This window comes from Dipodomys merriami, unplaced genomic scaffold (assembly GCF_024711535.1).
Source record: "Dipodomys merriami isolate MVZ:Mamm:240054 unplaced genomic scaffold, mDipMer1.0.p SCAF_84, whole genome shotgun sequence".
Lineage (NCBI taxonomy): Eukaryota > Metazoa > Chordata > Mammalia > Rodentia > Heteromyidae > Dipodomys > Dipodomys merriami.
The window spans coordinates 4,703,813-4,731,231 of NW_027206446.1; the positions used below are offsets into that span (position 1 = coordinate 4,703,813).

At 62.7% G+C, this 27,419-nt stretch overlaps 1 protein-coding gene across 1 annotated transcript; it reads right to left on the reverse strand.

The window, feature by feature from the left end:
- Positions 1 to 13,070: 13,070 nt before the first annotated feature.
- On the reverse strand, positions 13,071 to 19,773 carry LOC138820057 (cuticle protein 16.5-like). Its single transcript, XM_070011701.1, has 4 exons — positions 19,626 to 19,773; positions 15,031 to 15,276; positions 13,842 to 13,921; positions 13,071 to 13,133 (listed from the first exon to the last, which is right to left on the reverse strand). Exons 1-4 carry the CDS (start codon positions 19,771 to 19,773, stop codon positions 13,071 to 13,073), a joined length of 537 nt encoding a protein of 178 aa, XP_069867802.1.
- Positions 19,774 to 27,419: the final 7,646 nt, after the last annotated feature.

The window sequence follows — 27,419 nt, forward strand, 5'->3', positions numbered from 1 at the left end:
ACAGTGGGGTAACAGTGGGGACACAGCGGGACACAGCGGGGACACAGCGGGACACAGCGTGGACCCAGCGGGAGACACAGCGGGCAACACAGCGGGATACAGCGCGGACACAGCGGGACACAGCGGGGACACAGCGGGGGGCACATCGGGACACAGCGGGGGACACAACGGGGGACACAGCGGGACACTGTGGAGGACACAGCTGGGGACCGCGGGGACACACCAGGGGTCAGCAGGGACACAGCGGGACACAGCGGGGGACAGCGGGTACACAGCAGGACAGAGCGGGGGACACAGCGGGGACACAGCGGGGGCCACAGCGGGTCACAGTGGGTGAAACAGCGAGGGCATAGCGAGACACAGCGGGACACAACGGGGGACACAGCGGGGATACAACAGGGACACAGCGGGACACAGCGGAGGACACAGAGGGACACAGCGAGGGACACAGCGGGGGACACAGCGGGACACAGCGGGGGACACAGAGAGGACACAGCGGGACACAGCAGTGAGACAGCGGGGAAACAGCAGGGGACACAGCGGGGACACAGTGGGACACAGCGAGACACAGCAGGACACAGGGCGGAACACAGTGAGGACACAGCGGGACACAGAGGGGACATAGAGGGGTACAGAGCGGGGACACAGCGGGACACAGCGAGGGACACAGCGGGACACAGAGGGACACAGCGGGGACACAGCAGAGACACAGCGGTACACAGCTGGGGACAAAGCAGGACACATCGGGGGACACAGTGGGGGACACAGCGGGACACATCGGGGGACACAGCAGGGGACAGCGCGGACACAACGGGGGACAGCAGAGACACAGCGGGACACAGCGGGAGCAGCGGGTACACAGCAGGACACAGCGGGGGACACAGCGAGGACACAGCGAGACACAGCGGGGACACTGCGGGATACACAGCGGGGACACAGCGGGACACAGTGGGGACACAGCTGGGACACAGCGGGACACAGCGGGACACAGCTGGGGACACAGCGGGACACAGAGGGGGACACGGACACAACGGGGACACAGCGGGACACAACAGGGGACACAGCGGGGATAAAACAGGGACACAGCGGGACACAGTGGAGGACACAGAGGGACACAGCGGGGGACACAGCGGGACACAGCTGGGGACACAGCAGGACACAGCCGAACACAGCGGGACATAGCGGAGGACACAGAGGGACACAGAGGGGGACATAGCGGGGGACACAGCGGGACACAGCGAGGGACACATCGGGACACAGCGGGGACACAGTGGGGGACACAGCGGGACACAGTGGGACACAGCGGGGAAAGCGGGGACACAGTGTGACACAGCGGGGACACAGCGGGGACGCAGCAGGGACACAACGGGACAGAGTGGGGGACACAGCGAGGACATAGCGGGTTACACAGCGAGGACACAGCGGGACACAGCGGTGACACAGCGGGGAAACAGCGGGACACAGCGGGGGACACAGCGGGACACAGCGGACACTGCGGGGGACAAACCGAGGACACAGCGAGACACAGCGTGACACAGTGGGACAGAGCGGGGACAAAGCGGGGGACACAGCGCGGACACAGCGGGACACAGTGGGGGACACAGCGGGACACAGCGGGGGACACAATAGGACACAGCCGGGACACAGCGGTACACAGTGGGGACACAGTGGGGACACAGCAGGACACAGCGGGGACACAGAGGGATTCTGAAGGCTCTACAATTCCTCAAAGGAGATACAAGCCACTAAAGAGAAATAGACAGCATGGTTCTATCACAGGCAGCGGAGGTCTGCATCCTAGCAGGGCTTGAAGTCCCTTACACTGTCCAGAGTAACAAGTCCGAATTTTTTCCTTGCAATTCAGGGTGGGCTGACCAGTGTTAGGATGCTCAGGATGAAAACGACAAGATAGAGCTCTGAGAATGTGGGGAACTTAAAACAAAATTTTTTTTATGGCGCCAAGGTTCTGAATGCTCTATACCTTCGAAAAAGAAAAGACCAGCCCCCGAAGAGAAATAGACAATATCATTCGGTTTCTAGCAGCCCCTGTGTGCATCCTGGCATGGTTCAAAGCCCCTCTTGGTGTCACCATCCCCTGGACAATCCTTTTGAGTTGCAATTTTGAGAGAGCTGTGGAGGGTTTGGGAGCACAGGATGCAAACAACAAGAGAGAGTTCTCAGAATTTGGAGAACATAAAGAAAATTGTTTTAAGGTCTCCAAGTTCTGAGTGCTCTCAACTTTTCCCAAAAGCAAGACAAGCCACTTAGGAGAAATAGAAAGTCTTGTTCTGTCCCAGTCAACTGTGCTCTGAATCTTAGCAGGGCTTAATGACCCTTGCACTATCCACATTAAACAGTCCAAACATTGTTCTTCCAATTCTGGGAGAAGCGACCAGTGTTAGGGAGTGCATGGACAAACGATAAGATAGAGTACTCAGAATATGGGGACCCTAGAACAGTCTTAAGGCCCCCAGGGAAGGAGGGCTCTACAACTTCCCCAAGGAAGAGACACCCCTCCAAAGAGAAATTCACAGCACCCATCTTTCCCAAGAAGCTCTGCTCTGCATCCTAGCAATATTGAAAGTGCCTCATTCTGTCTACAATAACAGGTGAATTTTTTTTCCTTTTAATTCTGAGAGAGGTCAAAAGTGTTTAGGAACTCAGGATGCAAAGAATAAGATAGAGCCGGGCACTGGTGGCTCAAGCCTGTAATCCTATCTATTCCGGAGCCTGAGATCTGAGGTACTCGGTTGCAAGCCAGCCCGGGCAGGAGAGAAGGTGCGACACCTATCTCTAATAAACCACCAGAAAACCGGAAGTGGCGCTGTAGCTCAAGTGGTAGAGCACTCGCCTTGAGTTGAAGAGGTGAGGGACAACGCCCAGGCCCAGAGTTCAAGCCCCACGACCGAATAAAAAAACAAAACTATATTGAGCACTCAGAACCTCGTCGATTTGAAACATTATTGTTTGATGGTGACCAAGCTCTAAATGCTCTACACATTCCCCAACGGAAAGACAGGGCAGTAAGGATAGTTAGACAGCATCGGTGTATCCCAGGCATCTTTGGTCTGCATCCTAACAGGGCTTAAACCTCCTCACAATGTCCCCATTAACCAGTCCCAATTTTTTCCTTGCATTTCTTGGATTGCTGAGCAGTGTTAGGGAGCTCAGGATGAAAACGACAAGATAGAGCCCTGAGAACTTGGGTACCTTAAAACAGAACTGTTTCTTGGCACCTCAGTTGTGAATACTCTCCACCTTCCATAATGAAGAGACAAGCCACCAAAGAGAAATAGATAGCATATTTCGTCTCTAGTAGCTCCTATGTGCATCCTGGCTTGGTTCACAGGCCCTCTCTGTATCACCAGCCATAGGTCAAAATAATTCTTTGAAATATTTGGGAGTGCTGAGGAGGTTTTGGGAGCACAGGATGCAAATAACAAGAAAGAGCACTCAAAATCTTGGGGACCTAAAAACAATTGTTTTAAGGTCCCGAAGATTTGCGTGCTCTAAACCTTCCCCAAAGGAGAGAAAAGCCACTCAATAGAAATAGACTGCATTTTTCTCGCCCAGGCAACACTGGTCTGCATCCATCAGGGCTTAATGCCCCTCACACTGTCCACAGAGCCCACTCCAATCTGTTTCATCCAATTCTGGGTGAGCTGATCTGTGTTAGTCAGCTCAGTTTGTAAATGACATGATAGAGCACTCCGAAATTGGTGACCTTAAAACAGTTTTAAGGTCCCAAAGTGAGGATGCTCTACTCCTTCCCCAATGGAGAGACAAGCCTCCAAAGATATATGGACAGCACCGACCTTTCTCACTAAGCCCTAATCTACATCCTGTTCCATATACTGTCAACAATAACAGGTCCAATTATATTCCTTGCAATTCTGGGAGAGCTGAAAAGTGTTTGGAAGCACAGGATGCAAACGACAAGATAGAGCAACACAGAAATTCGACGCCTTAAAACAAAATTGTTTTTCAGGGCTCAAATTCTCAATGATCTACATCTTCCCCAAAGGAGAGATAAGCCTCTAAATAAAAGTAGACCCGGGTTTCTCTGGTCTGCATCCTAGCTTGGCTGAAAGCCAATTATACTGTCCCTCCACAGAAACCAGTCCAATTTTGTCTTCCAATTCTGGGAGAGCTGACCAGTGTTAGCGAGTTCAGCATGCAAACAAAAGTTTGAGTAAAGAGGAGAAAGTCACATAAGGTGATGTTAATGAAATGAACCCTAAGTCCCCTCTGTTTCCTGCTTTGTCCTCGCTGGGTCCCCCGCTGTGTCCCGCTGTGTCCTCCAATGTGTCTCCCGCTGTGTCCCGCTGTGTCCCCCGCTGTGTCCCTCTGTGTCCCGCTGTGTCACCTCTGTGTCCCCCGCTGTGTCCTGCTGTTTCCCCGTTGTGTCCCCCAGTGTCCCGCTGTGTCCCAGCTTTGTCTCCCGCTGTGTCCCGCTATGTTCCCTGCTGTGTCCCGCTGTGTCCTCTGCTGTGTCCAGCTGTGTCCCCACTGTATCTCCACTGTGTCCCCTGCTGTGTCCCGCTGTGTCCCCGCTGTGTCCCGCTGTGTCCCACGCTGTGTCCCGCTGTGTCCCGCTGTGTCCCCGTTGGGTCCTGTTGTGTCTCACTGTGTTTCTCTGTATCCTCGCTGTGTCCCGCTGTGTCCCATGTGTCCCGCTGTGTCCTCACTTTGTCCCCCGCTGTGTTCCCTGCTGTGTCCCCCGCTGTGTCCCCCGCTGTGTCCCCGCTGTGTCGTGCTGTGTCCCCGCTGTATCCAGCTGTATCAGCGCTGTGTCGCCAGTGTGTCCCCGCTGTGTCCCGCTGTGTCCACCGCTATGTCCCGCTGTGTCCCCTGCTGTGTCCCGCTGTGTCCTGCTGTGTCCCACTGTGTCCCCTGCTGTGTCCCCGCTTTGTCCCCACTGTGTCCCGCTGTGTCTCGCTGTGTCCCGCTGTGTCCCGCTGTATCCTCGCTGTGTCCTGCTGTGTCCTCCGCTGTGTCCGGCTGTGTCCCGCTGTGTCCCGCTGTATCCTCGCTGTGTCCCGCTGTGTGCCCCGCTGTGTCCCGCTGTGTCCTCGCTGTGTCCACCCCTGTGTCCCGCTGTGTCCCCAGCTGTGTCCCCCGCTGTGTCCCCGCTGTGTCCCGCTGTGTCCCTACCTGTGTCCCCCGCTGTTTTCCCACTGTGTCCCCGCTGTGTCCCCCTGAGTCCTCGCTGTGCGCCCCGCTGTATCTCGTTGTGTCCCCCACTGTGTATGCCGCTGTGTCCTTCTGTGTCCCCTGCTGTGTTCCGCTGTGTTCCGCTGTGTTCCACTGTGTCCCTGCTGTATCCGCGCTGTGTACCCCGCTTTGTTCCGCTGTGTCCCCGCTGTGTCCCGCTGTGTCCTCACTGTGTCCCCCGCTGTGTCGCGCTGTGTCCACCGCTGTGTCCCCCGCTGTGTCCCTCTGTGTCCCCCGCTATGTCCCGCTGTGTCCTGCTATGTCCCGCAATGTCCCCGCTGTATCCCCGCTGTGTCCCACTGTGTCCCCCGCTGTGTCATGCTGTGTTCCGCAGTGTCCCCGCTGTGTCCCCGTCCTGTCCCGCTCTGTCCCCCGCTGTGGCCCGCTGTGTCCGCGCTGTGTCCCTGGCTGTGTCCCGCTCTGTCCCCCGCTGTGTCCTTCTGTGTCCCCCGGTGTGTCCCACTGTGTCCCCCGCTGTTTTCCAGCTGTGTGCCCGCTGTTTCCCGCTGTGACCTCTCTGTGTCCCCCACTCTTTCTCGCTGTGTCCCCCGCTGTGTCCCCCGCTGTGGCCCGCTGTGTCCTCACTGTGTCCCTGGCTCTGTCCCACTCTGTCCCCTGCTGTGTCCCGCTGTGTCCCCGCTGTATCCCCGCTGTTTGTCCTGCTGTGTACTGCTGTGTCCCCGCTCTTTCCCGCTGTGTCCCCCGCTGTGTCCCGCTGTGTCCGACTGTATCCTCTCTGTGACCCTCTGTGTCCCGCTATGTATCCCGCTGTGTCCAGCTGTGTCCCCGTTGAGTCCCGATGTGTTCCCCACTGTGTCCCCAGCTGTGTCCCCCGCTGTGTCCCCCACTGTGTTCCTGCTGTGTCCTGCTGTGTCCCCGCTGTATCCCGCTTTGTCCACGCTGTGTCCCCCGCTGTGTCTCCACTGTGTCCCGCTGTGTCCCCCCGTGCCCGCTGTGTCCCGCTGTGTCCCCGCTGTGTCCCCGCTTTGTCCCTCTGTGTCCCCTGCTGTGTCCGGCTGTGTCCCCACTGTGTCAACTGTTGTTTCCCCGCTGTGTCCTGCGTTGTTCTCGCTGTGTCCCCCGCTGTGTCCCGCTGTGTCCTCCACTGTGTCTCCCGCTGTTTTCCGCTGTGTCCACCTCTGTGTCCCGCTGTGTCCCGCTGTCTCCCCGCTGTGTCCTCCGCTGTGTCCCGCTGTGTCCCTCGCTGTGTCTCCCGCTGTGTCCCGCTGTGTCCCCCGATGTGTCCCCGCTGTGTCCCGCGCTGTGTCCCGCTGTGTCCCCCGCTGTGTCCCTGCTGTGTCCCGCTGTGTCCCACTGTGTCCCGCGCTGTTTTCCAGCTGTGTGCCTGCTGTGTCCCGCTGTGACCTCGCTGTGTCCCCCACTGTTTCTCGCTGTGTCCCCCGCTGTGTACCCTGCTCTGTCCTTCTGTGTCCGCCTCGGTGTCCCGCTGTGTCCCGCTGTGTCCTGCTATGTCCCTGCTGCATCCCTGCTCTGTCCCCCACTGTGGCCCACTGTGTCCTCGCTGTGTCCCTGGCTGTGTCCTGCTGTGTCCCCCACTGTGTCCCCTGCTGTGTCCCTCTGTGTCCCCCCTGTGTCCCACTATGTCCCCGCTGTGTCACGCTGTGTCCCGCTGTGTCCCTGCTGTATCCCTGCTGTGTCCCCTGCTGTGTCCCGCTGTGTCCCCACTGTGTCCCGCTGTGTCCCGCTGTGTCCCGCTGTATCCTCGCTGTGACCCGCTGTATCCCGCTATGTATCCCGCTGTGTCCAGCTGTGTCCCCGCTGTGTCCCAATGTGTTCCACGCTGTGTCCCCCGCTGTGTGCCCTGCTGTGTCTCCCACTGTGTCCCGTTGTGTCCACGCTGGGTCCCGCTTTGTCCCCGATGTGTCCCCAGCTGTGTCCCCTGCTGTGTCCTGCTATGTCCCCGATGTGAACTGCTGTGTCCCCCGCTTTGTCCCGCTTTGTCCCCACTGTGTTCCGCTGTGTCCCCGCTGTGTCCCGCTGTGTCCCCCGCTGTGTCCCGCTGTGTCCCGCTGTATCCTCGCGGTGACCCGCTGTTTTCCGCTATGTATCCCGCTGTGTCCAGCTGTGTCACAGCTGTGTCCCGATGTGTTCCCCGCTGTGTCCCCCGCTGTGTCCCCCGCTGTGTCTCCCACTGTGTCCCCGCTGTGTCCCGCTGTGTCCACGCTGTGTCCCGCTTTGTCCCCGCTTTTTCCCCGCTGTGTCCCGCTTTGTCCCCGCTGTGTCCCCCGCTGTGTCCCCGCTGTGTCCCCCGCTGTGTCCCCTGCTGTGTCCCGCTGTGTCCCCGCTGTGTCCCGCTGTATCCCCGCTGTGTCCCACTTTGTCGCCGCAGTATCCCCGCTGTGTCCCGCTGTGTCATCCGCTGTGTCCGGCAGTGTCCCGCTGTGTCCCGCTGTATCCTCGCTTTGTCCCGCTGTGTCCCCCGCTGTGTCCCGCTGTGTCCCGCTGTATCCCCGCTGTGTCCAACCCTGTGTCCCGCTGTGTCCCTATCTGCGTCCCCCGCTGTTTTCCCGCTGTGTTCCTGCTGTGTCCCGCTGTGTTTTCGCTGTGTGCCCCGCTGTATCTCGCTGTGTCCCCCACTGTGTACGCCGCTGTGTCCTTCTGTGTCCCCTACTGTGTTCCGATGTGTCCCCCTGTGTCCCGCTGTGTTCTCTGCTGTGTCCCCCGCTGTATCCACGCTGTGACCCCGCTGTGTCCTGCTGTGTCACCGCTGTATCCAGCTGTACCCCAGTGTGTCGCCACTGTGTCCAGCTGTGTCCCCACTGTGTCCCGCTGTATCCACCATTATGTCCCGCTTTATCCCCCGCTGTTTCCCACTGTGCCCTGCTGTGTCCCACTGTGTCCCCTGCTGTGTCCCCGCTTTGTCCCCTCTGTGTCCCGCTGTGTCCCACTGTGTCCCGCTGTATCCTCGCTGTGTCCCGCTGTGTCCTCCGCTGTGTCCCCCACTGTGTCCCGCTGTGTCCCGCTGTATCCTCGCTGTGTCCCGCTGTGTCCCAGGCTGTGTCTCGCTGTGTCCTGCTGTGTCCCCTCTGTGTCCACCCCTGTGTCCCGCTGTGTCCCCCACTGTGTCCCCCCTGTGTCCCGCTGTGTCCTGCTGTGTCCCGCTGTGTCCCTGTCTGTGTCCCCCGCTGTTTTCCTGCTGTGTTCCCGCTGTGTCCCGCTGTGTCCTCGCTGTGTGCCCCGCTGTATCTCGCTGTGTCCCCCACTGTGTACGCCGCTGTGTACTTCTGTGTCCCCTGCTGTGTTCCGCTGTGTCCTGCTGTGTCCCACTGTGTCCCTGCTGTATCCGCGCAGTGTCCCCTGCTGTGTTCCGCTGTGTCCACGCTGTGTCCCACTGTGTCCTGGCTGTGTATCCCGCTGTGTCCCGCTGTGTCCCCCGCTGTTTCCCCCGCTGTGACCCTCTGTGTCCATGCTGTGTCCCGCTGTGTCCTGCTGTGTCCCGCAATGTCCAGGCTGTATCACCGCTGTGTCCCCTGCTATGTCCCGCTGTGTCCCCGCTGTGTCCCGCTGTGTCCCCGCTGTGTCTCCGCTGTGTCCCGCTTTGTCACCCGCTGTGTCCCGCTGTGTCCCTCGCTGTGTCACGCTGTGTACCCCGCTGTGTCCCATTTTGTCCCCGCTGTGTCCCCACTGTGTCACGCTTTGTCGCCGCTGTATCTCCGCTGTGTCCCCTGCTGTGGCCCGCTGTGTCCCCACTGTGTCCCGCTGTGTCCTCTGCTTTATCCCGCTGTGTCCCCCGCTGTGTCCCGCTGTGTCCCCACTGTGTCACCCGTTGTTTCCCCTCTGTTTCCTGCTTTGTCCTCGCTGGGTCCCCGCTGGGTCCCGCTGTGTCCTCCAATGTGTCTCCCGCTGTGTCCCCCGCTGTGTCCCTCTGTGTCCCGCTGTGTCCCCTCTGTGTCCCCCGCTGTGTCCTGCTGTGTCCCCGTTGTATCACCCAGTGTCCCGCTGTGTCCCAGCTTTGTCTCCCGCTGTGTCCCGCTATGTTCCCTGCTGTGTCCCGCTGTGTCCTCTGCTGTGTCCAGCTGTGTCCCCACTGTATCTCCACTGTGTCCCCTGCTGTGTCCCGCTGTGTCCCCGCTGTGTCCCGCTGTGTCCCACGCTGTGTCCCGCTGTGCGCCTCTGTGTCCCACTGTGTACCCGCTGTGTCCCGCTGTGTCCCCGCTGTGTCGTGCTGTGTCCCCGCTGTATCCAGCTGTATCACCGCTGTGTCGCCAGTGTGTCCCTGCTGTGTCCCACTGTGTCCACCGCTATGTCCCGCTGTGTCCCCTGCTGTGTCCCGCTGTGTCCTGCTGTGTCCCACTGTGTCCCCTGCTGTGTCCCCGCTTTGTCCCCACTGTGTCCCGCTGTGTCTCGCTGTGTCCTGCTGTGTCCCGCTGTATCCTCGCTGTGTCCCGCTGTGTCCTCCGCTGTGTCCGGCTGTGTCCGGCTGTGTCCCCCTGTATCCTCGCTGTGTCCCACTGTGTGCCCCGCTGTGTCCCGCTGTGTCCTCGCTGTGTCCACCCCTGTGTCCCGCTGTGTCCCCAGCTGTGTCCCCCGCTGTGTCCACTCTGTGTCCCGCTGTGTCCCTATCTGTGTCCCCCGCTTTTTTCCCACTGTGTCCCCGCTGTGTCCCCCTGAGACCTCGCTGTGTGCCCCGCTGTATCTCGTTGTGTCCCCCATTGTGTATGCCGCTGTGTCCTTCTGTGTCCCCTGCTGTGTTCCGCTGTGTCCCGCTGTGTTCCACTGTGTCCCTGCTGTATCTGAGCTGTGTATCCCGCTTTGTTCCACTGTGTCCCCCCTGTGTCCCGCTGTGTCCTCGCTGTGTCCCCCGCTGTGTCGCGCTGTGTCCACCGCTGTGTCCCCCGCTGTGTCCCTCTGTGTCCCCCGCTATGTCCCGCTGTGTCCTGCTGTGTCCCACAATGTCCCCGCTGTATCCCCGCTGTGTCCCACTGTGTCCCCAGCTGTGTCATGCTGTGTCCCGCAGTGTCCCTGCTCTGTCCCCGCTGTGTCCCGCTGTGTCCCTCGCTGTGTCCCGCTCTGTCCCGCTGTGTCCCCTGCGGCATCCCCGCTCTGTCCCCCGCTGTGGCCCGCTGTGTCCGCGCTGTGTCCCTGGCTGTGTCCCGCTCTGTCCCCCGCTGTGTCCCCCGCTGTTTCCTTCTGTGTCCCCCGGTGTGTCCCACTGTGTCCCCCGCTGTTTTCCAGCTGTGTGCCCGCTGTGTCCCGCTGTGACCTCGCTGTGTCCCTCACTGTTTCTCGCTGTGTCCCCCGCTATGTCCCCCGCTGTGGCCCTCTGTGTCCTCACTGTGTCCCTGGCTCTGTCCCGCTCTGTCCCCCGCTGTGTCCCTCTGTGTCCCGCTGTGTCCCCGCTGTATCCCCGCTGTTTGTCCTGCTGTGTACCGCTGTGTCCCCGCTCTTTCCCGCTGTGTCCCCCGCTGTGTCCCGCTGTGTCCCGCTGTGTCCCTCTTTATCCTCTCTGTAACCCTCTGTGTCCCGCTATGTATCCCGCTGTGTCCAGCTGTGTCCCCGTTGAGTCCCGATGTGTTTCCCGCTGTGTCCGCAGCTGTGTCCCCCGCTGTGTCCCCCACTGTGTTCCTGCTGTGTCCTGCTGTGTCCCAGCTGTATCCCGCTTTGTCCCCGCTGTGTCCCCGCTGTGTCCCGCTTTGTCCACGCTGTGTCCCCCTCTGTGTCTCCACTGTGTCCCGCTGTGTCCCCCCTGTGCCCGCTGTGTCCCGCTGTGTCCCCGCTGTGTCAACCGTTTTTTCCCCGCTGTGTCCTGCGTTGTTCTCGCTGTGTCCCCCGCTGTGTCCCGCTGTGTCCTCCACTGTGTCTCCCGCTGTTTTCCGCTGTGTCCACCTCTGTGTCCCGCTGTGTCCCGCTGTCTCCCCGCTGTGTCCTCCGCTGTGTCCCGCTGTGTCCCCCGCTGTGTCTCCCGCTGTGTCCCCCGATGTGTCCCCTCTGTGTCCCCGCTGTGTCCCCCGCTGTGTCCCCACTGTGTCCCGCGCTGTGTCCCGCTGTGTCCCCCGCTGTGTCCCTGCTGTGTCCCGCTGTATCCCACTGTGTCCCGCGCTGTTTTCCAGCTGTGTGCCTGCTGTGTCCCGCTGTGACCTCGCTGTGTCCCCCACTGTTTCTCGCTGTGTCCCCCGCTGTGTACCCCGCTGTGTCCTTCTGTGTCCGCCTCGGTGTCCCGCTGTGTCCCGCTATGTCCCCGCTGCATCCCTGCTCTCTCCCCCACTGTGGCCCGCTGTGTCCTCGCTGTGTCCCTGGCTGTGTCCTGCTGTGTCCCCCGCTGTGTCCCCTGCTGTGTCCCTCTGTGTCCCCCCTGTGTCCCACTATGTCCCCGCTGTGTCACGCTGTGTCCCGCTGTGTCCCTGCTGTATCCCTGCTGTGTCCCCTGCTGTGTCCCACTGTGTCCCCGCTGAGTCCCGCTGTGTCCCCCGCTGTGTCCCGCTGTGTCCCGCTGTGTCCCGCTGTATCCTCGCTGTGACCCGCTGTGTCCCGCTATGTATCCCGCTGTGTCCAGCTGTGTCCTCGCTGTGTCCCAATGTGTTCCCCGCTGTGTCCCCCGCTGTGTCCCCCGCTGTGTCTCCCACTGTGTCCCCGCTGTGTCCCGTTATGTCCACGCTGTGTCCCGCTTTGTCCCCGCTATGTCCCCCACTGTGTCCCCTGCTGTGTCCTGCTGTGTCCCCGCTGTGATCTGCTGTGTTCCCCGCTTTGTCCCGCTTTGTCCCCACTGTGTTCCGCTGTGTCCCCGCTGTGTCCTTCTGTGTCCCCTGCTGTGTCCCGCTGTGTCAGGCTGTATCCTCGCTGTGACCCGCTGGGTCCCGCTATGTATCCCGCTGTGTCCAGCTGTGTCCCAGCTGTGTCCCGATGTGTTCCCCGCTGTGTCCCCCGCTGTGTCCCCCGCTGTGTCTCCCACTGTGTCCCTGCTGTGTCCCGCTGTGTCCACGCTGTGTCCCGCTTTGTCCCCGCTGTTTCCCGCTTTGTCGCCACAGTATCCCCGCTGTGTCCCCTGCTGTGTCCCGCTGTGTCCCCACTGTGTCCCGCTGTGAACCCACTGTGCAGCTGTGTGCCGCTGTTTCCCCGCTGTGTCCCCGCTTTGTGCCGCTGTGTCCCCTGCTGTGTCCGCCTGTGTCCCCACTGTGTCACACGTTGTTTCCCCGCTGTGTCCTGCTTTGCCTCGCTGTGTCCGCCGATGTGTCCCGCTGTGTCCTCCACTGTGTCTCCCGCAGTGTCCCGCTGTGTCCCCCTCTGTGTCCCGCTGTGTCCCGCTGTGACACCGCTGTGTCCTCCGCTGTGTCCCGCTGGGTCCCCCGCTGTATCCCCGCTGTATCTCCCGCTGTGTCCCGCTGTGTCCCACTGTGTCCGCGGCTGTTTTCCAGCTGTGTGCCCGCTGTGTCCCGCTGTGACCTCGCTGTGTCCCCCACTGTTTCTCGCTGTGTCCCTCGCTGTGTAAACCGCTGTATCCTTCTGTGTTCGCCTCGGTGTTCTACTGTGTCCCGCTGTGTCCCGGGACACTGTGGGGACACAGCGAGACACAGCAGGGGACACAGCGAGGATACAGCGGTGCCAAAGCAGAACACAGCAGGGGACACAGAGGGACACAGCGGGGGACACAGCTGGGGACACAGCGGGACACAGCGGGCGACACAGCGAGGACACAGCGGGACACAACAGGGACACAGCAGGAAAACAGCGGGGGACACAGCTGGGGACACAGCGGGACACAGCAGGACACAGTGGGACACAGCGGGGACACAGTGGGGGACACAGCGGGGACAAAGCGGGACACAGCGGGACACAGCGTGGGATACAGCGGGACACAGCGGGGACAAAGCGGGGGACACAGAGGGACACAGCGGGGGTCACAGCGTGTGACACAGCGGGAGACACAGCGGGGAAAACAGCGGGACACAGCGGGGACACAGCTGGATAAAGCGGGATACATAGCGCGACACAGCGAGGATACAGCGGAACAAAGCGGGACACAGCGGGATACAGCGGGACACAGCGGGGGAGACAGCGGGACACAGTGGGGACACAGCGGGGTCACAGAGGGGGACACAGCGGGGATAGAGCGAGGACAAAGCGGGACACAGCGGGACACACCGGGACACAGCAGGGGACACAGAGGGACACAACTGGGGACATATCGGGTCACAGCAGGGGACACAGCAGGGATAGAGCGGGGACAAACCGGGACACAGCGAAACACAGCGGGACACAGCGGGGGACACAGAGGGACACAACGGGGGACACAGCGGGACACAGCGGGGGACACAGCGGGGAAACAGCGGGAACAAAGCGGGACACAGAGGGGGACACATAAGGACACAGCGGGGTAAACAGCGGGGGACACGGCGAGGACACAGCGGGACACAGCGGGGGACACAGCGGGTCACAGTGGGGACACAGTGGGACACAGCTGAGGACACAGTGAGGACAAAGCAAGGCACAGAGAGAAAAAGCGTGGACACAGCTGGGACACAGTGGACGACACAGCGAGGACACAGCCTAGCACAGCAAGACACAGTGGGGACACATCGGGGGACAGAGTGAGACATAGCGGGGGACACAGCGGGGGACAGAGTAGGGGACACAGTGGGGGACACAGCGGGGATACAGCGGGGACACACCGGGGACACAGCAGGACACTGCGGGGACACAGAGGGGACACAACGGGACACAGCGGGACACAGCCGGGACACCACAGACACTACGGGGGACACAGCAGGATACAGTGGGGACACAGCGGGACACAGCGGGACACAGCAGGACACAGCGAGGACACAGCGGGACACAGTGGGGAACAGCGGGGGACACAGTGGGACACAGCGGGGGACACAGCGGGGACACAGCGGGACACAGCGGAGCACAGAGGGGGACACAGCGTGACACAGCGAGGGACACAGCGGGACTCAGCGGGACACAGCGGGACACAGCGGGGGACACAGCGGGACACAGCGGGACACAGCGGGACACAGAGGGACACAGTGGGGGACACAGCGGGGAACACAGCGGGACACAGCGGTGGACACAGCGCGCACAGTGGGACACCGCGGGGACACAGCGGGACACAGAGGGGACACAGCGGGAAAAGAGTGGAGGACACAGCTGGGGACACAGCGAAACACAGGGGGACACAGCGGGACACAGCGGGGACACAGCGGGACACAGCAGGACACAGCAGGGGACACAGCGAGGATAAAGCGGGACACAGCGGGATACAGCGGGACACAGCGGGACACACCGGGGCACAGCGGGGACACAGGAGGGGACACAGCGTGACACAGCGTGACACAGCGGGACCCAGCTGGGAAACAGCGGGGATACAGTTGGATACAGCGGGGACACAGCTGGGCACAGCGTGATACACAGCGGGACACAGCAGTGACACAGCGGGACATATGGGGACACTGCAGGACACAGCGGGGACACAGGGGAGGACACAGTGGGACACAGCGGGAACACAGCGGGGATACAGCAGTATACAGCGGGGGACTCATCGGGATATAACTGGGACACAGCGGGGGACAAAATCGGGAATACAGTGGGAAAAAGCGGGGATACAGCAGGGACAAAGCGGGGACACAGAGAGGTCACAGCGGGACACAGCGGGGACACAGCGGGGACACAGCGGGACACAGTGGGACACAGCGGGGGACACAGCGGGACACAGCGGGGTAACAGCGGGTACACAGTGGGACACAGCGGGACACAGCGGGACATAGCGGGGACACAGCGGAGACACAGCGGGACACAGCGGGGACACAGTGGGACACAGCTGGGGACAAGGTGAGGACAAAGCAAGGCACAGAGGGACACAGCGTGGACACAGCTGTGACACAGTGGGCGACACAGCGAGGACAATGCGGGGCACAGCAAGACACAGCGAGGACACATCGGGGGACAGAGCTAGACACAGCGGGGGACACAGCGGGGGACACAGCGGGGGACAGAGTGGGGGACACAGCGGGGGACACAGCGGGGATACAGCGGGGACATTGTGGCACACTGGGGGGACACAGTGGGGACACAGATAGGACACAGCAGGAACACAGCGGGACACAGCTGGGGACAAAGTTTGGACAAAGTTAGGCACAGTGGGCGACACAGCAAGGACACATCGGGAGACAGCAAGACACAGTGGTGACACAGCGGAGGACACAGCCAGACAAGTTGGGGACACAGCCGGACACAGCGAGACACAGCGGGACACAGCGGGGGACACAGCTATGACACAGCGGGACAAGCGGATCACAGCGGGGACACAGCGGGGACACAGCGACGGACACAGTGGGGACACAGCGGTTGACACAGCGGGGTACAAACCGGGATACCCCGGGACACAGCGGGACACAACGGGGAAACAGCGGGGGACACAGCGGGGAACACAGCGGGACACAGCAGGGACACAGTGGGGATACAGCGGGACACACGGGGATACAGCGGGACACAGCGGGGACAGAGCGGGACACAGCGGGACACAGCGGGACACAGCGGGACACAACGGGGACACAGCGAGGGACACAACGGGACACAGTGGGTTCACAGCGGGGATACAGCGGGAAACAGCGGGTGACAAAGCAGGATACAGCTGGGACACAGCGCAGGATACAGTGGGGAAAACAGCGGGGGACACAGTGGGACACAGCGGCACACAGCTGGACACAGCGGGGACAGAACGGGGGACACAGCAGGATCACAGCAGGGACACAGCGGGGACACAGCGAGGACAAAACACGACACAGCGGGACACAGCGGGGGAAACAGCAGGACACAGCGGGGACACAGCGGGGACACAGCGGAATACAGTGGGACAGAGCGGGGACACAGCGGAGGACACAGTGGGACACAGCGGCACACAGCTGGACACAGCGGGGACAGAATGGGGGACACAGCAGGATCACAGCAGGGACACAGCGGGGACACAGCGAGGACAAAACACGACACAGCGGGACACAGCGGGGGAAACAGCAGGACACAGCGGGGACACAGCGGGGACACAGTGGAATACAGTGGGACAGAGCGGGGACACAGCGGAGGACACAGTGGGACACAGCAGGGACACAGCAGGGATAGAGCAGTATACAGCGGGGAACACAGCGGGATACAGCTGGGACACAGCGGGGGACACAGTGGGGAAAACAGTGGGAAAAAGCAGGGACACAGCAGGGACACAGCGGGTCCACAGCGAGCACACAGCGGGGGAAATAGCGGGAGACAGCGGGGACACAGCGGGGACACAGCGGGACACAGTGGGACACAGCGGGGGACACAGCGGTGAACATAGCAGGACACAGCGGGACACAGCGAGGGACACAGCGGGACACAGCGGCGACACAGGCGGGATACAGCAGGACACAACGGGGGACACAGCGGGACACAGCGGGACACAGCGTGGCCACAGCGGGGGCCTCAGCGGGACACAGCGGTTACACAGCGGGGATAAAGCGGGATACAGCGGGGGACACAGCGGGGAGACAGCGGGGTACACAGTGGTGGACACAGCAGGACACAGCGGGGACAGAGCAGGGACACAGCGGGACACAGCGAGGACACAGCGGGACACAGCGAGACACAGCGGGACACAGCTGGGAACACAGCGGGGGACACAGCGGGACACAGCGGTGGACACAGCGCGCACAGTGGGACACCGCGGGGACACAGCGGTACACAGCGGGGACACAGCGGGAAAAGAGCGGAGGACACAGCTGGGGACACAGCGAAACACAGGGGGACACAGCAGGACACAGCGGGGACACAGCGGGACACAGCGGGACACAGCGGGGGACACAGCGAGGATACAGCGGGACACAGCGGGGACACTGCGGGATACAGCGGGACACAGCGGGACACAGCTGGGAACACAGCGGGGGACACAGCGGGACACAGCGGTGGACACAGCGCGCACAGTGGGACACCGCGGGGACACAGCGGTACACAGCGGGGACACAGCGGGAAAAGAGCGGAGGACACAGCTGGGGACACAGCGAAACACAGGGGGACACAGCAGGACACAGCGGGGACACAGCGGGACACAGCGGGACACAGCGGGGGACACAGCGAGGATACAGCGGGACACAGCGGGATACAGCGGGACACAGCGGGACACACCGGGGCACAGCGGGGACACAGGAGGGGACACAGCGTGACACAGCGTGACACAGCGGGACCCAGCTGGGAAACAGCGGGGATACAGTTGGATACAGCGGGGACACAGCGGGACACAGCGGGGACACAGCTGGGCACAGCGTGATACACAGCGGGACACAGCAGTGACACAGCGGGACATATCGGGACACTGCAGGACACAGCGGGGACACAGGGGAGGACACAGTGGGACACAGCGGGAACACAGCGGGGAAACAGCAGTATACAGCGGGGGACTCATCGGGATATAACTGGGACACAGCGGGGGACAAAATCGGGAATACAGCGGAAAAAGCGGGGACACAGCAGGGACACAGCGGGGACACAGAGAGGTCACAGCGGGACACAGCGGGGACACAGCGGGGACACAGCGGGACACAGTGGGACACAGCGGGACACAGTGGGGACACAGCGGAGACACAGCGGGACACAGCGGGACACAGCAGGAGACACAGAAGGGAAACAGCGCTACACAGCGGGACACAGCGGGCGACACAGCGGCACACAGCATGACACAGCAGGAGACACAGCGGAGGACAAATCGGGGGACAGAGCGGGGAAACAGCGGGGACACAGCGGGGACACCGCGGGACACAGCGGGACACAGTGGGACACAGCGGGGGACACAGCGGGACACAGCGGGGGACACTGCTGGGGACACAGCGGGGTAACAGCGGGTACACAGTGGGACACAGCGGGACACAGTGGGGACACAGCGGAGACACAGCGGGACACAGCGGGACACAGCAGGAGACACAGAAGGGAAACAGCGCTACACAGCGGGACACAGCGGGCGACACAGCGGCACACAGCATGACACAGCAGGAGACACAGCGGAGGACAAATCGGGGGACAGAGCGGGGAAACAGCGGGGACACAGCGGGGACACCGCGGGACACAGCGTGGACACAGCGGGGTCACAGCGGGGTCTCTGCGGGACACATCGGGGAACACAGCGGGACACAGCGGGGGAGACAGCGGGGAACACAGCGGGACACAGCAGGGGACACAATGAAGACACAGCGGGACACAGCGGGACACCGCGGGAACACAGCGGGGACACAGCGGAGGACACAGTGGGACACAGCGGGGACACAGCGGGGATAGAGCAGTATACAGCGGGGGACACAGCGGGATACAGCTGGGACACAGCGGGGGACACAATGGGGAATACAGTGGGAAAAAGCGGGGACACAGCAGGGACAAAGCGAGGACACAGAGAGGACACAGCGGGACACAGCGGAACACAGCGGGTGAAACAGAGGGACACAGCGGGGGACACAGCGGGGAACAAAGCGGGGAAACAATGGGTACACAGTGGAACACAGCGGGACACAGCGGGACACAGCGGGGACACAGCGGGGGACAGTGGAGACAGAGCAGGACACAGCGGGGACACAGCAGGGGTCACAGAGGGGGACACAGCTGGACACAGCGGGAAAACAGCGGGGACACAGCAGGGGACTGGGGGGACACAGCAGGACACAGCGGGGACACAGCAGGGGACACAGCGTGGGACACAGGGGGACACAGCGCGGGACAGCGTGGGACATAGCGGGACACAGCGGTGTACACAGCGGGACACAGTCGGGGACACAGCCGGACACTTATGGGACACAGCTGGACACAGCGGGACACAGCGGGGGACACAGCGGGACAGAGCGGGACACAACGTTTACACAGCGAGGACACAGCGGGACACAGCAGGGACACAGCAGGGATACAGAAGGATACAGCAGGGGACACAGCGAGACACAGCGGGACACAGCGGGAACATAGTGGGCGACACAGTGGGGAACAATGCGGGACACACCGGGTACACAGCAGGGACACAGCGGGGACACAGCGAGGACACAGCGGGACACAGCGGGTACACAGCAGGGACACAGCGAGGACACAGCAGGTGACACAGAGGCACACAGCGGGGTAAACAGCGGGAAACAGCGGGGACACAGCAGGTAACACAGCGGGACCCAGCGGGACACAGCGGGGGACACAGCGGGACACAGCGGTGGACACAGTGGGGACACAGCGGGGCACAGCGGGACACAGTGGGGACACAGCGGGAACACAGCATGTTTCAGCGGGGACACAGCGGGAACACAGCATGTTTCAGCGGGGACACAGCGGTCCACAGCGCGGGACAGCGTGGGACATAGCGGGACACAGCGGTGTACACAGCGGGACACAGTGGGGCACACAGCGGAGGACACAGCGGGGGACACAATGGGACACAGCGGGGGACACAGCGGGACACAGCGGGACACAGCGCGACACAGCGGGGACACAGCGGGGATACTCCGGGGGATAGCGGGGACACAGCGGGACAGAGCAGGGGACAGGAGGTAAACAGTAGGACACAGTGGGACACAGCGGGACACTGCGGGACACAGCGCGGATACAGCGGGGACACATCGGGGCACAGCGGGGACAGAGCGGGACATAACGGGACACAGCGGGGTACACAGTGGGGGACACACCGGGACACAGCGGGAGACACCGGGACACAGCAGGGACACAGCAGGGACAAAGCAGGACACAGAGGGACGCAGCGGGAATCAGCGGGGTACACAGCGGGGACACAGCGAGGACATAGCAGGACACAGCGTGTACACAGGGATACCCAGCGTGGACACAGCGGGGGACACGGCGGGATACAGCGGGGGACACAGAGGGACAAAGCGGGGGACACAGCGGGGGACACAGCGGGACACAGCGGGAAACAGCGGGACACAGCGGGGGACACAGCGTGGGACACAGCGGGACACAGCGGGGACACAGCGGAGGACAAAGCTGGACACAACGGGGGACACAGCAGGACACAGCGAGACACAGCGGAACATAGGGGGGGACACAGCGGGACACATCGGGGACACAGTGGGGATACAGTGGGACACAGCGGGAGACACATTGGGGGACACAGCAGGACACAGAAGGAACAGAGCAGGGACACAGCGAAGACACAGCGGGACACAGCGGGACACAGCAGGGGACACAGCAGGGGACACAGAAGGAAAACAGCGCTACACAGCGTGACACAGCGGGCAAAACAGCGGGACACAGCATGACACAGAGGGGGACACAGCGGAGGACAAAGAGCGGGACACAGCAGGGAAACAGCAGGGACACAGCGGGGACTCCGCGGGACACAGAGGGGACACAGCGGGGACACAGTGGGACACAGCGGGACACAGCGAAGACACAGCCGGGTCTCTGCGGGACACAGCGGAGGACACAGCGGGACACAGCGGGGGAGACAGCGGGGAACACAGCGGGACACAGCAGGGGACACAATGAGGACACAGCGGGACACAGCGGGGACAAAGCCTGGGACACAGCGGGGACACAGATGGACACAGCGGGGACACAGCAGGGGACACAGCGGGACACAGCGGGACACAGTGGGACACAGCGGGGACACAGCGTGGGACACACCAGGACACAGCGGGACACAGCGGGACACAGCAGGGACACAACAGGGACACAGCGGGGACACAGATGGACACAGCGGGGACACAGCAGGGGACACAGCGGGGACACAGCGGGACACAAAGGGACACAGCGGGGTACACAGCGGGACACAACGGGGGACACAGCGGGACACAGAGGGACATCGCGGGAACACAGCGGGGACACAGCGGAAGACACAGTGGGACACAGCTGGGACACAGCGGGGAAACAGCGGGGACACAGCGGGGACACCGCGGGACACAGCGGGGACACAGAGGGACACAGTGGGACACAGTGAGACACAGCGAAGAAGACACAGCGGGGTCTCTGGGGGACACAGCTGGGGACACAGCGGGACACGGAGGGGGAGACAGCGGGGAACACAGCAGGACACAGCAGGGGACAGAATGAGGACACAGCGGGACACAGCGGGGACAAAGCCTGGGACACAGCGGGGACACAGATGGACACAGCGGGGACACAGCAGGGGACACAGCGGGACACAGCGGGACACAGTGGGACACAGCGGGGACACAGCGGGGGACACACCGGGACACAGCGGGACACAGCAGGGACACAACAGGGACAAAGCGGGACACAGCGGGGACACAGCGGGAATCAGCGGGGTACACAGCGGGGACACAGCGGGACACAACGGGACACAGCGGGGTACACAACGGGACACAACGGGGGACACAGCGGGACACAGAGGGACACCGTGGGAACACAGCGGGGACACATCGGAAGACACAGTGGGACACAGCTGGGACACAGCGGGGATACAGCAGTATACAGCGGGGGACACAGCGGGATACAGCTGGGACACAGTGGGGGAAACAATGGGGAATACAGCGGGAAAAAGCGGGGACACAGCAGGGACACAGAAGGGACACAGAAAGGACACAGCAGGACACAGCGGGACACAGCGGGGGAAACAGCGGGACACATCGGAGACACAGCAGGGACACAGCGGGACACAGTGGGACACAGCTGCGGACACGGAGGGACACAGCAGAGGACACAGCGAGGAACAAAGCGGGGAAACAGCGGGTACAGTGTGGGACACAGCGGGACACAGCAGGACACAGTGGGGACACAGCGGGGACACAGCGGATACACAGCGGGGGAAAGCGGGGGTCACAGCTGGACACAGCGAAAAAATAGCGGGGACACAGCAGGGGACAGGGGGGACACAGCGGGACACAGCAGGGACATAGGGGGGATACAGCAAGACACAATTGGGGACACAGCACTACACAGCGGGACACAGCGGCACACAGCAGGGGACACAGCGGGACACTTATGGGACACAGCCGAACACAGGGGGACACAGCGGGGGACACAGCGGGACAGAGCCAGACACAGCGTTTACACAGCAAGGACACAGCGGGACACAGCGGGGACACAGCAGGGATACAGAAGGATACAGCGGGGGACACAGCGGGACACAGCGGGAACACAGTTTGTGACACAGTGGGGGACACAGCGGGACACAGCGGGTACACAGCAGGGTCACAGCGGGGACACAGCGAGGACACAGCGGGACAAGCGGGACACAGTGGGACACAGCAAGACACAGCGGGGAAACAGCGGGGACACAGCCGGTGAAACAGCAGGACACAACGTGACACAGCGGTGGACACAGCGGGGACACAGCAGGGCACAGCGGGACACAGTGGGGACACAGCGGGAACACAGCGTGTTTCAGCGGGGACACAGCGGTCCACAGCGGGGACACAGCGGGGGACACAGTGGGGCACACAGCGGGGGACACAGCGGGGAACACAGTGGGACACAGCGGGGGACACAATGGGACACAGCGGGGGACACAGCGGGAAACAGCGGGGGACAGGGGGTAAACAGCAGGACACAGCGGGACACAGCGGGACACAGCGAGGATACAGCGGGGACACAGCGGGGGACAGCGGGGACACAGCGGGACACAGCGGGAATCAGCGGGGGACACACCGGGACACAGCGGGACACAGCGGGACACACTAGGGACACAGCAGGGACACAGCGGGACACAGCGTGGGACACAAAGGAATACAGCTGGACACAGCGGGACACAGTGGTTGACACAAAGGGACACAGCGGGTGAAACAGCGGGACACAGCGGTGGAAACAGCAGGACACAGTGGGACACAGCGGGACACAGCGGGGCCACAGCGAGGGACACAGCGGGACACAGCAGGGACATAGGGGGGATACAGCAGGACACAACGGGGTACACAGCGGGACACAGTGGGACACAGAGGGGCCACAGCCGGGGACAAAGCGGGACATAGCGGTTACACAGCGGGGATACAGTGGGATACAGCGGGGGACACAGCGGGACACAGCAAGACACAGCGGGACACAGCTGGGAACACAGCGGGGGACACAGGGGGACACAGCGGGGGACCCAGCGGGACACAGTGAGACAAAGCGGGACACAGCGGGGACACAGGGGGGACACAGGGGCCACAGCGGGGACACAGCGGAGGACAAAGCTGGACACAACGGGGGACACAGCAGGACACAGCGAGACACAGCGGAACACAGCAGGGCCACAGCGGGGGACACAGCGGGACACATCGGGGACAAAGCGGGGATACAGCGGTACACAGCGGGAGACACAGCGGGACACAGCGGGGACACAGCGGGGGACACAGTGGGGGACACAGCAGGACACAGCTGGGACAGAGCAGGGACACAGCGGGACAGAGCAAGGATACAGCGGGACACAGCAGGACACAGCGGGACACAGCTGGGACACAGCGGGGGACACAGCGGGACACAGCGGGGGAGACAGCGGGGAACACAGCGGGACACAGCAGGGGACACATTGAGGACACAGCGGGACACAGTGGGGCCACAGCGGGGACACAGCAGGGGACACAACGCGACACAGCGGGGGACAGAGCGGGACACAACGGGGGACACAGTGAGGAAAAGCGGGACACAGCTGGGACACAGTGGGTTATACAACGGGGAACAGCGGGACACAGCGGGACACAGCGGGGTACACAGCGGGGGACACAGCGGGGGACACCCCGGCGAACACAGCGGGACACAGCGGGGACACAGCTGGACACAGCTGGATACATAGCGGGACACATCGTGGACACCGCGAGGATACAGTGGGACACAGCGGGACACAGCGGGACACAGCGGGGGACACAGAAGGGGACACAGCGGGGGACACAGCGGGAGACACAGCGGGGTCACAGCGGGACACAGCGGGACACAGCGGGGGACAGAGCGGGGACAGCGGGGACACAGCATGACACAGCAGGGACACAGCAGGGACAAAGCGGGACACAGCGGGGACACAGCGGGGACATTCCAGGGGACAGCGGGGACACAGCGGGACACAGCGGGGGACAGTGGGGACACAGTGGGACACAGCGGGGAACACAGCTGGGGACACAGCGGGACACAGCGGGAGAAACAGCAAAGACACAGCGGGACACAGCGGGGCAGACAGCCGGACACAGCGGGACACAGTGGTACACAGCAGGACATAGCGGGGACACAGCAGGTGACACAGTGGGACACAGCGGGACACTGCAGGACACAACGGAGGACACAGCAGCACACAGTGGGGACACGGCGGGGGACACAGTGGGGACACAGCGTGGACACAGCTGGACACAGCGGGGGACACAGCGGAACACAGCGTTGTACACAGCGGGGAACACAGTGGGACACAGCGGGGGACACAGCGAGGACACAGCGGGACACAGCGGGGACACAGCGTGGAATACAAATGGGACATAGCAGGACACAGCGGGGGACACAGTGGGACACAGCAGGGGACACAGCGGGGACACTGCGGGACACAGCGGGACACAGCGGGAGACACAGCGGGACAAAGCGGTGATACAGCGGGGACACAGAGGGACACAGCAGGGACACAGCGGGGACACAGCGGGGACACAGCGGTGATACAGAGTTTGACACAGCGGGACACAGCGGGACACAGCGGGACACAGCGGGGACACAGCGGAGAACACAGCGAGGACACAGCGGGACACAGTGGGAAACAGCGGGGGACACAGCAGGGACACAGCGTGGACACAGCTGGACAGAGCGGGGGACACAGCGGAACACAACGTTGTACACAGCGGGGAACACAGCGGGACACAGCGGGGGATACAGCGAGGACACAGCGGGACACAGCGGGGACACTGCGTGGGACACAAATGCGACATAGCGGGACACAGCGGGACACAGCAGGGGACACAGCGTGGGACACAGCGAGGACACAGCGGGGACACAGCTGGACACAGCCGGAAACAGCGGGGGACAGAGCGGGGACAGAGCGGGGACACAGCATGACACAGCGGGGACACAGCAGAACCCAGCGCGGACACAGCGGGGGACACAGCGGGACACTGCGGGGACACAGCGGGACACAGCGGGGTACACAACGGGACACAACGGGGGACAAAGCGGGACACAGAGGGACACCGCGGGAACACAGCGGGGACACATCAGAAGACACAGTGGGACACAGCTGGGACACAGCGGGGATACAGCAGTATACAGCAGGGGACACAGCGGGATACAGCTGGGACACAGTGGGGGAAACAATGGGGAATACAGCGGGAAAAAGCGGGGACACAGCAGGGAAACAGAAGGGACACAGAGAGGACACAGCAGGACACAGCGGGACACAGCGGGGGAAACAGCGGGACACATCGGGGACACAGCAGGGACACAGCGGGACACAGTGGGACACAGCGGCGGACACGGAGGGACACAGCAGGGGACACAGCGGGGAACAAAGCGAGGAAACAGCGGGTACAGTGTGGGACACAGCAGGACACAGTGGGGACACCACGGAGACACAGCGGGGGACAGCGGGGCACAGCGAGTACACATCAGGGGACAGTGGGGACACAGCGGGACACAGCGGGGACACAGCAGGGGTCACAGCGGGGGACACAGCTGGACACAGCGAGAAAACAGCGGGGACACAGCAGGGGACAGAGGGGACACAGCGGGACACAGCGGGGACATTGGGGGGATACAGCAAGACACAATGGGGGACACAGCGGGACACAGTGGGACACAGCGGGGCCACAGCGGGGGACACAACAGGACACAGCGGTGACAGAGCTGGGGCACAGCGGGACACAGCGAGGACACAGCAGGACACAGTGAGAAACAGCAGGAAACAGCTGGGAACACAGTGGGGACACAGCGAGGGACATAGTGGGACACAGCAGGGACACAGCGGAGGACAAAGCTGGACACAACGGGGGGACACAGCAGGACACAGCGAGACACAGCGGAACACAGCGGGGCCACAGCTGGGGAAACAGTGGGACACATCGGGGACAAAGCGGGGATACAGCGGGACACAGCGGGAGACACAGCGGGATACAGCAGAGACACAGCGGGACACAGTGGGACACAGCGGCGGACACAGGGGGACACAGCGGGGGACACAGCGGGACAGAGCGAGACACAGTGTTTACACAGCAAGGACACAGCGGGACACAGCGGAGACACAGCAGGTATACAGAAGGATACAGCGGGGGACACAGCGGGACAAGCGGGACACAGTGGGACACAGCAAGACACAGCGGGGAAACAGCGGGGACACAGCAGATGAAACAGCGGGACACAGCGGGGGACACAGCGGGACACAGCGGTGGACACAGCGGGGACACAGCAGGGCACAGCAGGACACAGTGGGGACACAGCGGGAACACAGCGTGTTTCAGCGGGGACACAGCGGTCCACAGCGGGGACACGGCGGGGGACACAGTGGGGCACACAGCGGGGGACACAGCGGGGAACACAGTGGGACACAGCGGGGGACACAATGGGACACAGCGGGGGACACAGCGCGACACAGCGGGGACACAGAGGGGATACTCCGGGGGATAGCGGGGACACAGCGGGAAACAGCGGGGGACAGGGGGTAAACAGCAGGACACAGCGGGACACAGCGGTACACAGCGGGGATACAGCGGGGACACAGCGGGGGACAGCGGGGACACAGCGGGACACAGCGGGAATCAGCGGGGTACACAGCAGGGGACACACCGGAACACAGCGGGACACAGCAGGACACAGCAGGGACACAGCAGGGACACAGCGGGACACAGCGTGGGACACAGAGGGATACAGCGGGACACAGCGGGACACAGTGGGGGACACAGAGGGACACAGCGGGGGAAACAGCGGGACACAGCGGTGGAAACAGCAGGACACATTGGGACACAGCGGGACACAGCGGGGCCACAGCGAGGGGCACAGCGGGACACAGCAGGGACATAGGGGGGATACAGCAGGACACAACGGGGTACACAGCGGGACACAGTGGGACACAGCAGGGCCACAGCCGGGGACAAAGCGGGACACAGCGGTTACACAGAGGGGATACAGTGGGATACAGCGGGGGACACAGCGGGACACAGCGGGGACACAGCGGGGTACAAAGTGGGGGACACAGCAGGACACAGCGGGAACAGAGCTGGGGCACAGTGGGACACAGCGAGGACACAGCGGGACACAGCGAGACACAGCGGGACACAGCTGGGAACACAGCGGGGGACACAGGGGGACACAGCGGGGGACACAGCGGGACACAGCGAGACACAGCGGGACACAGC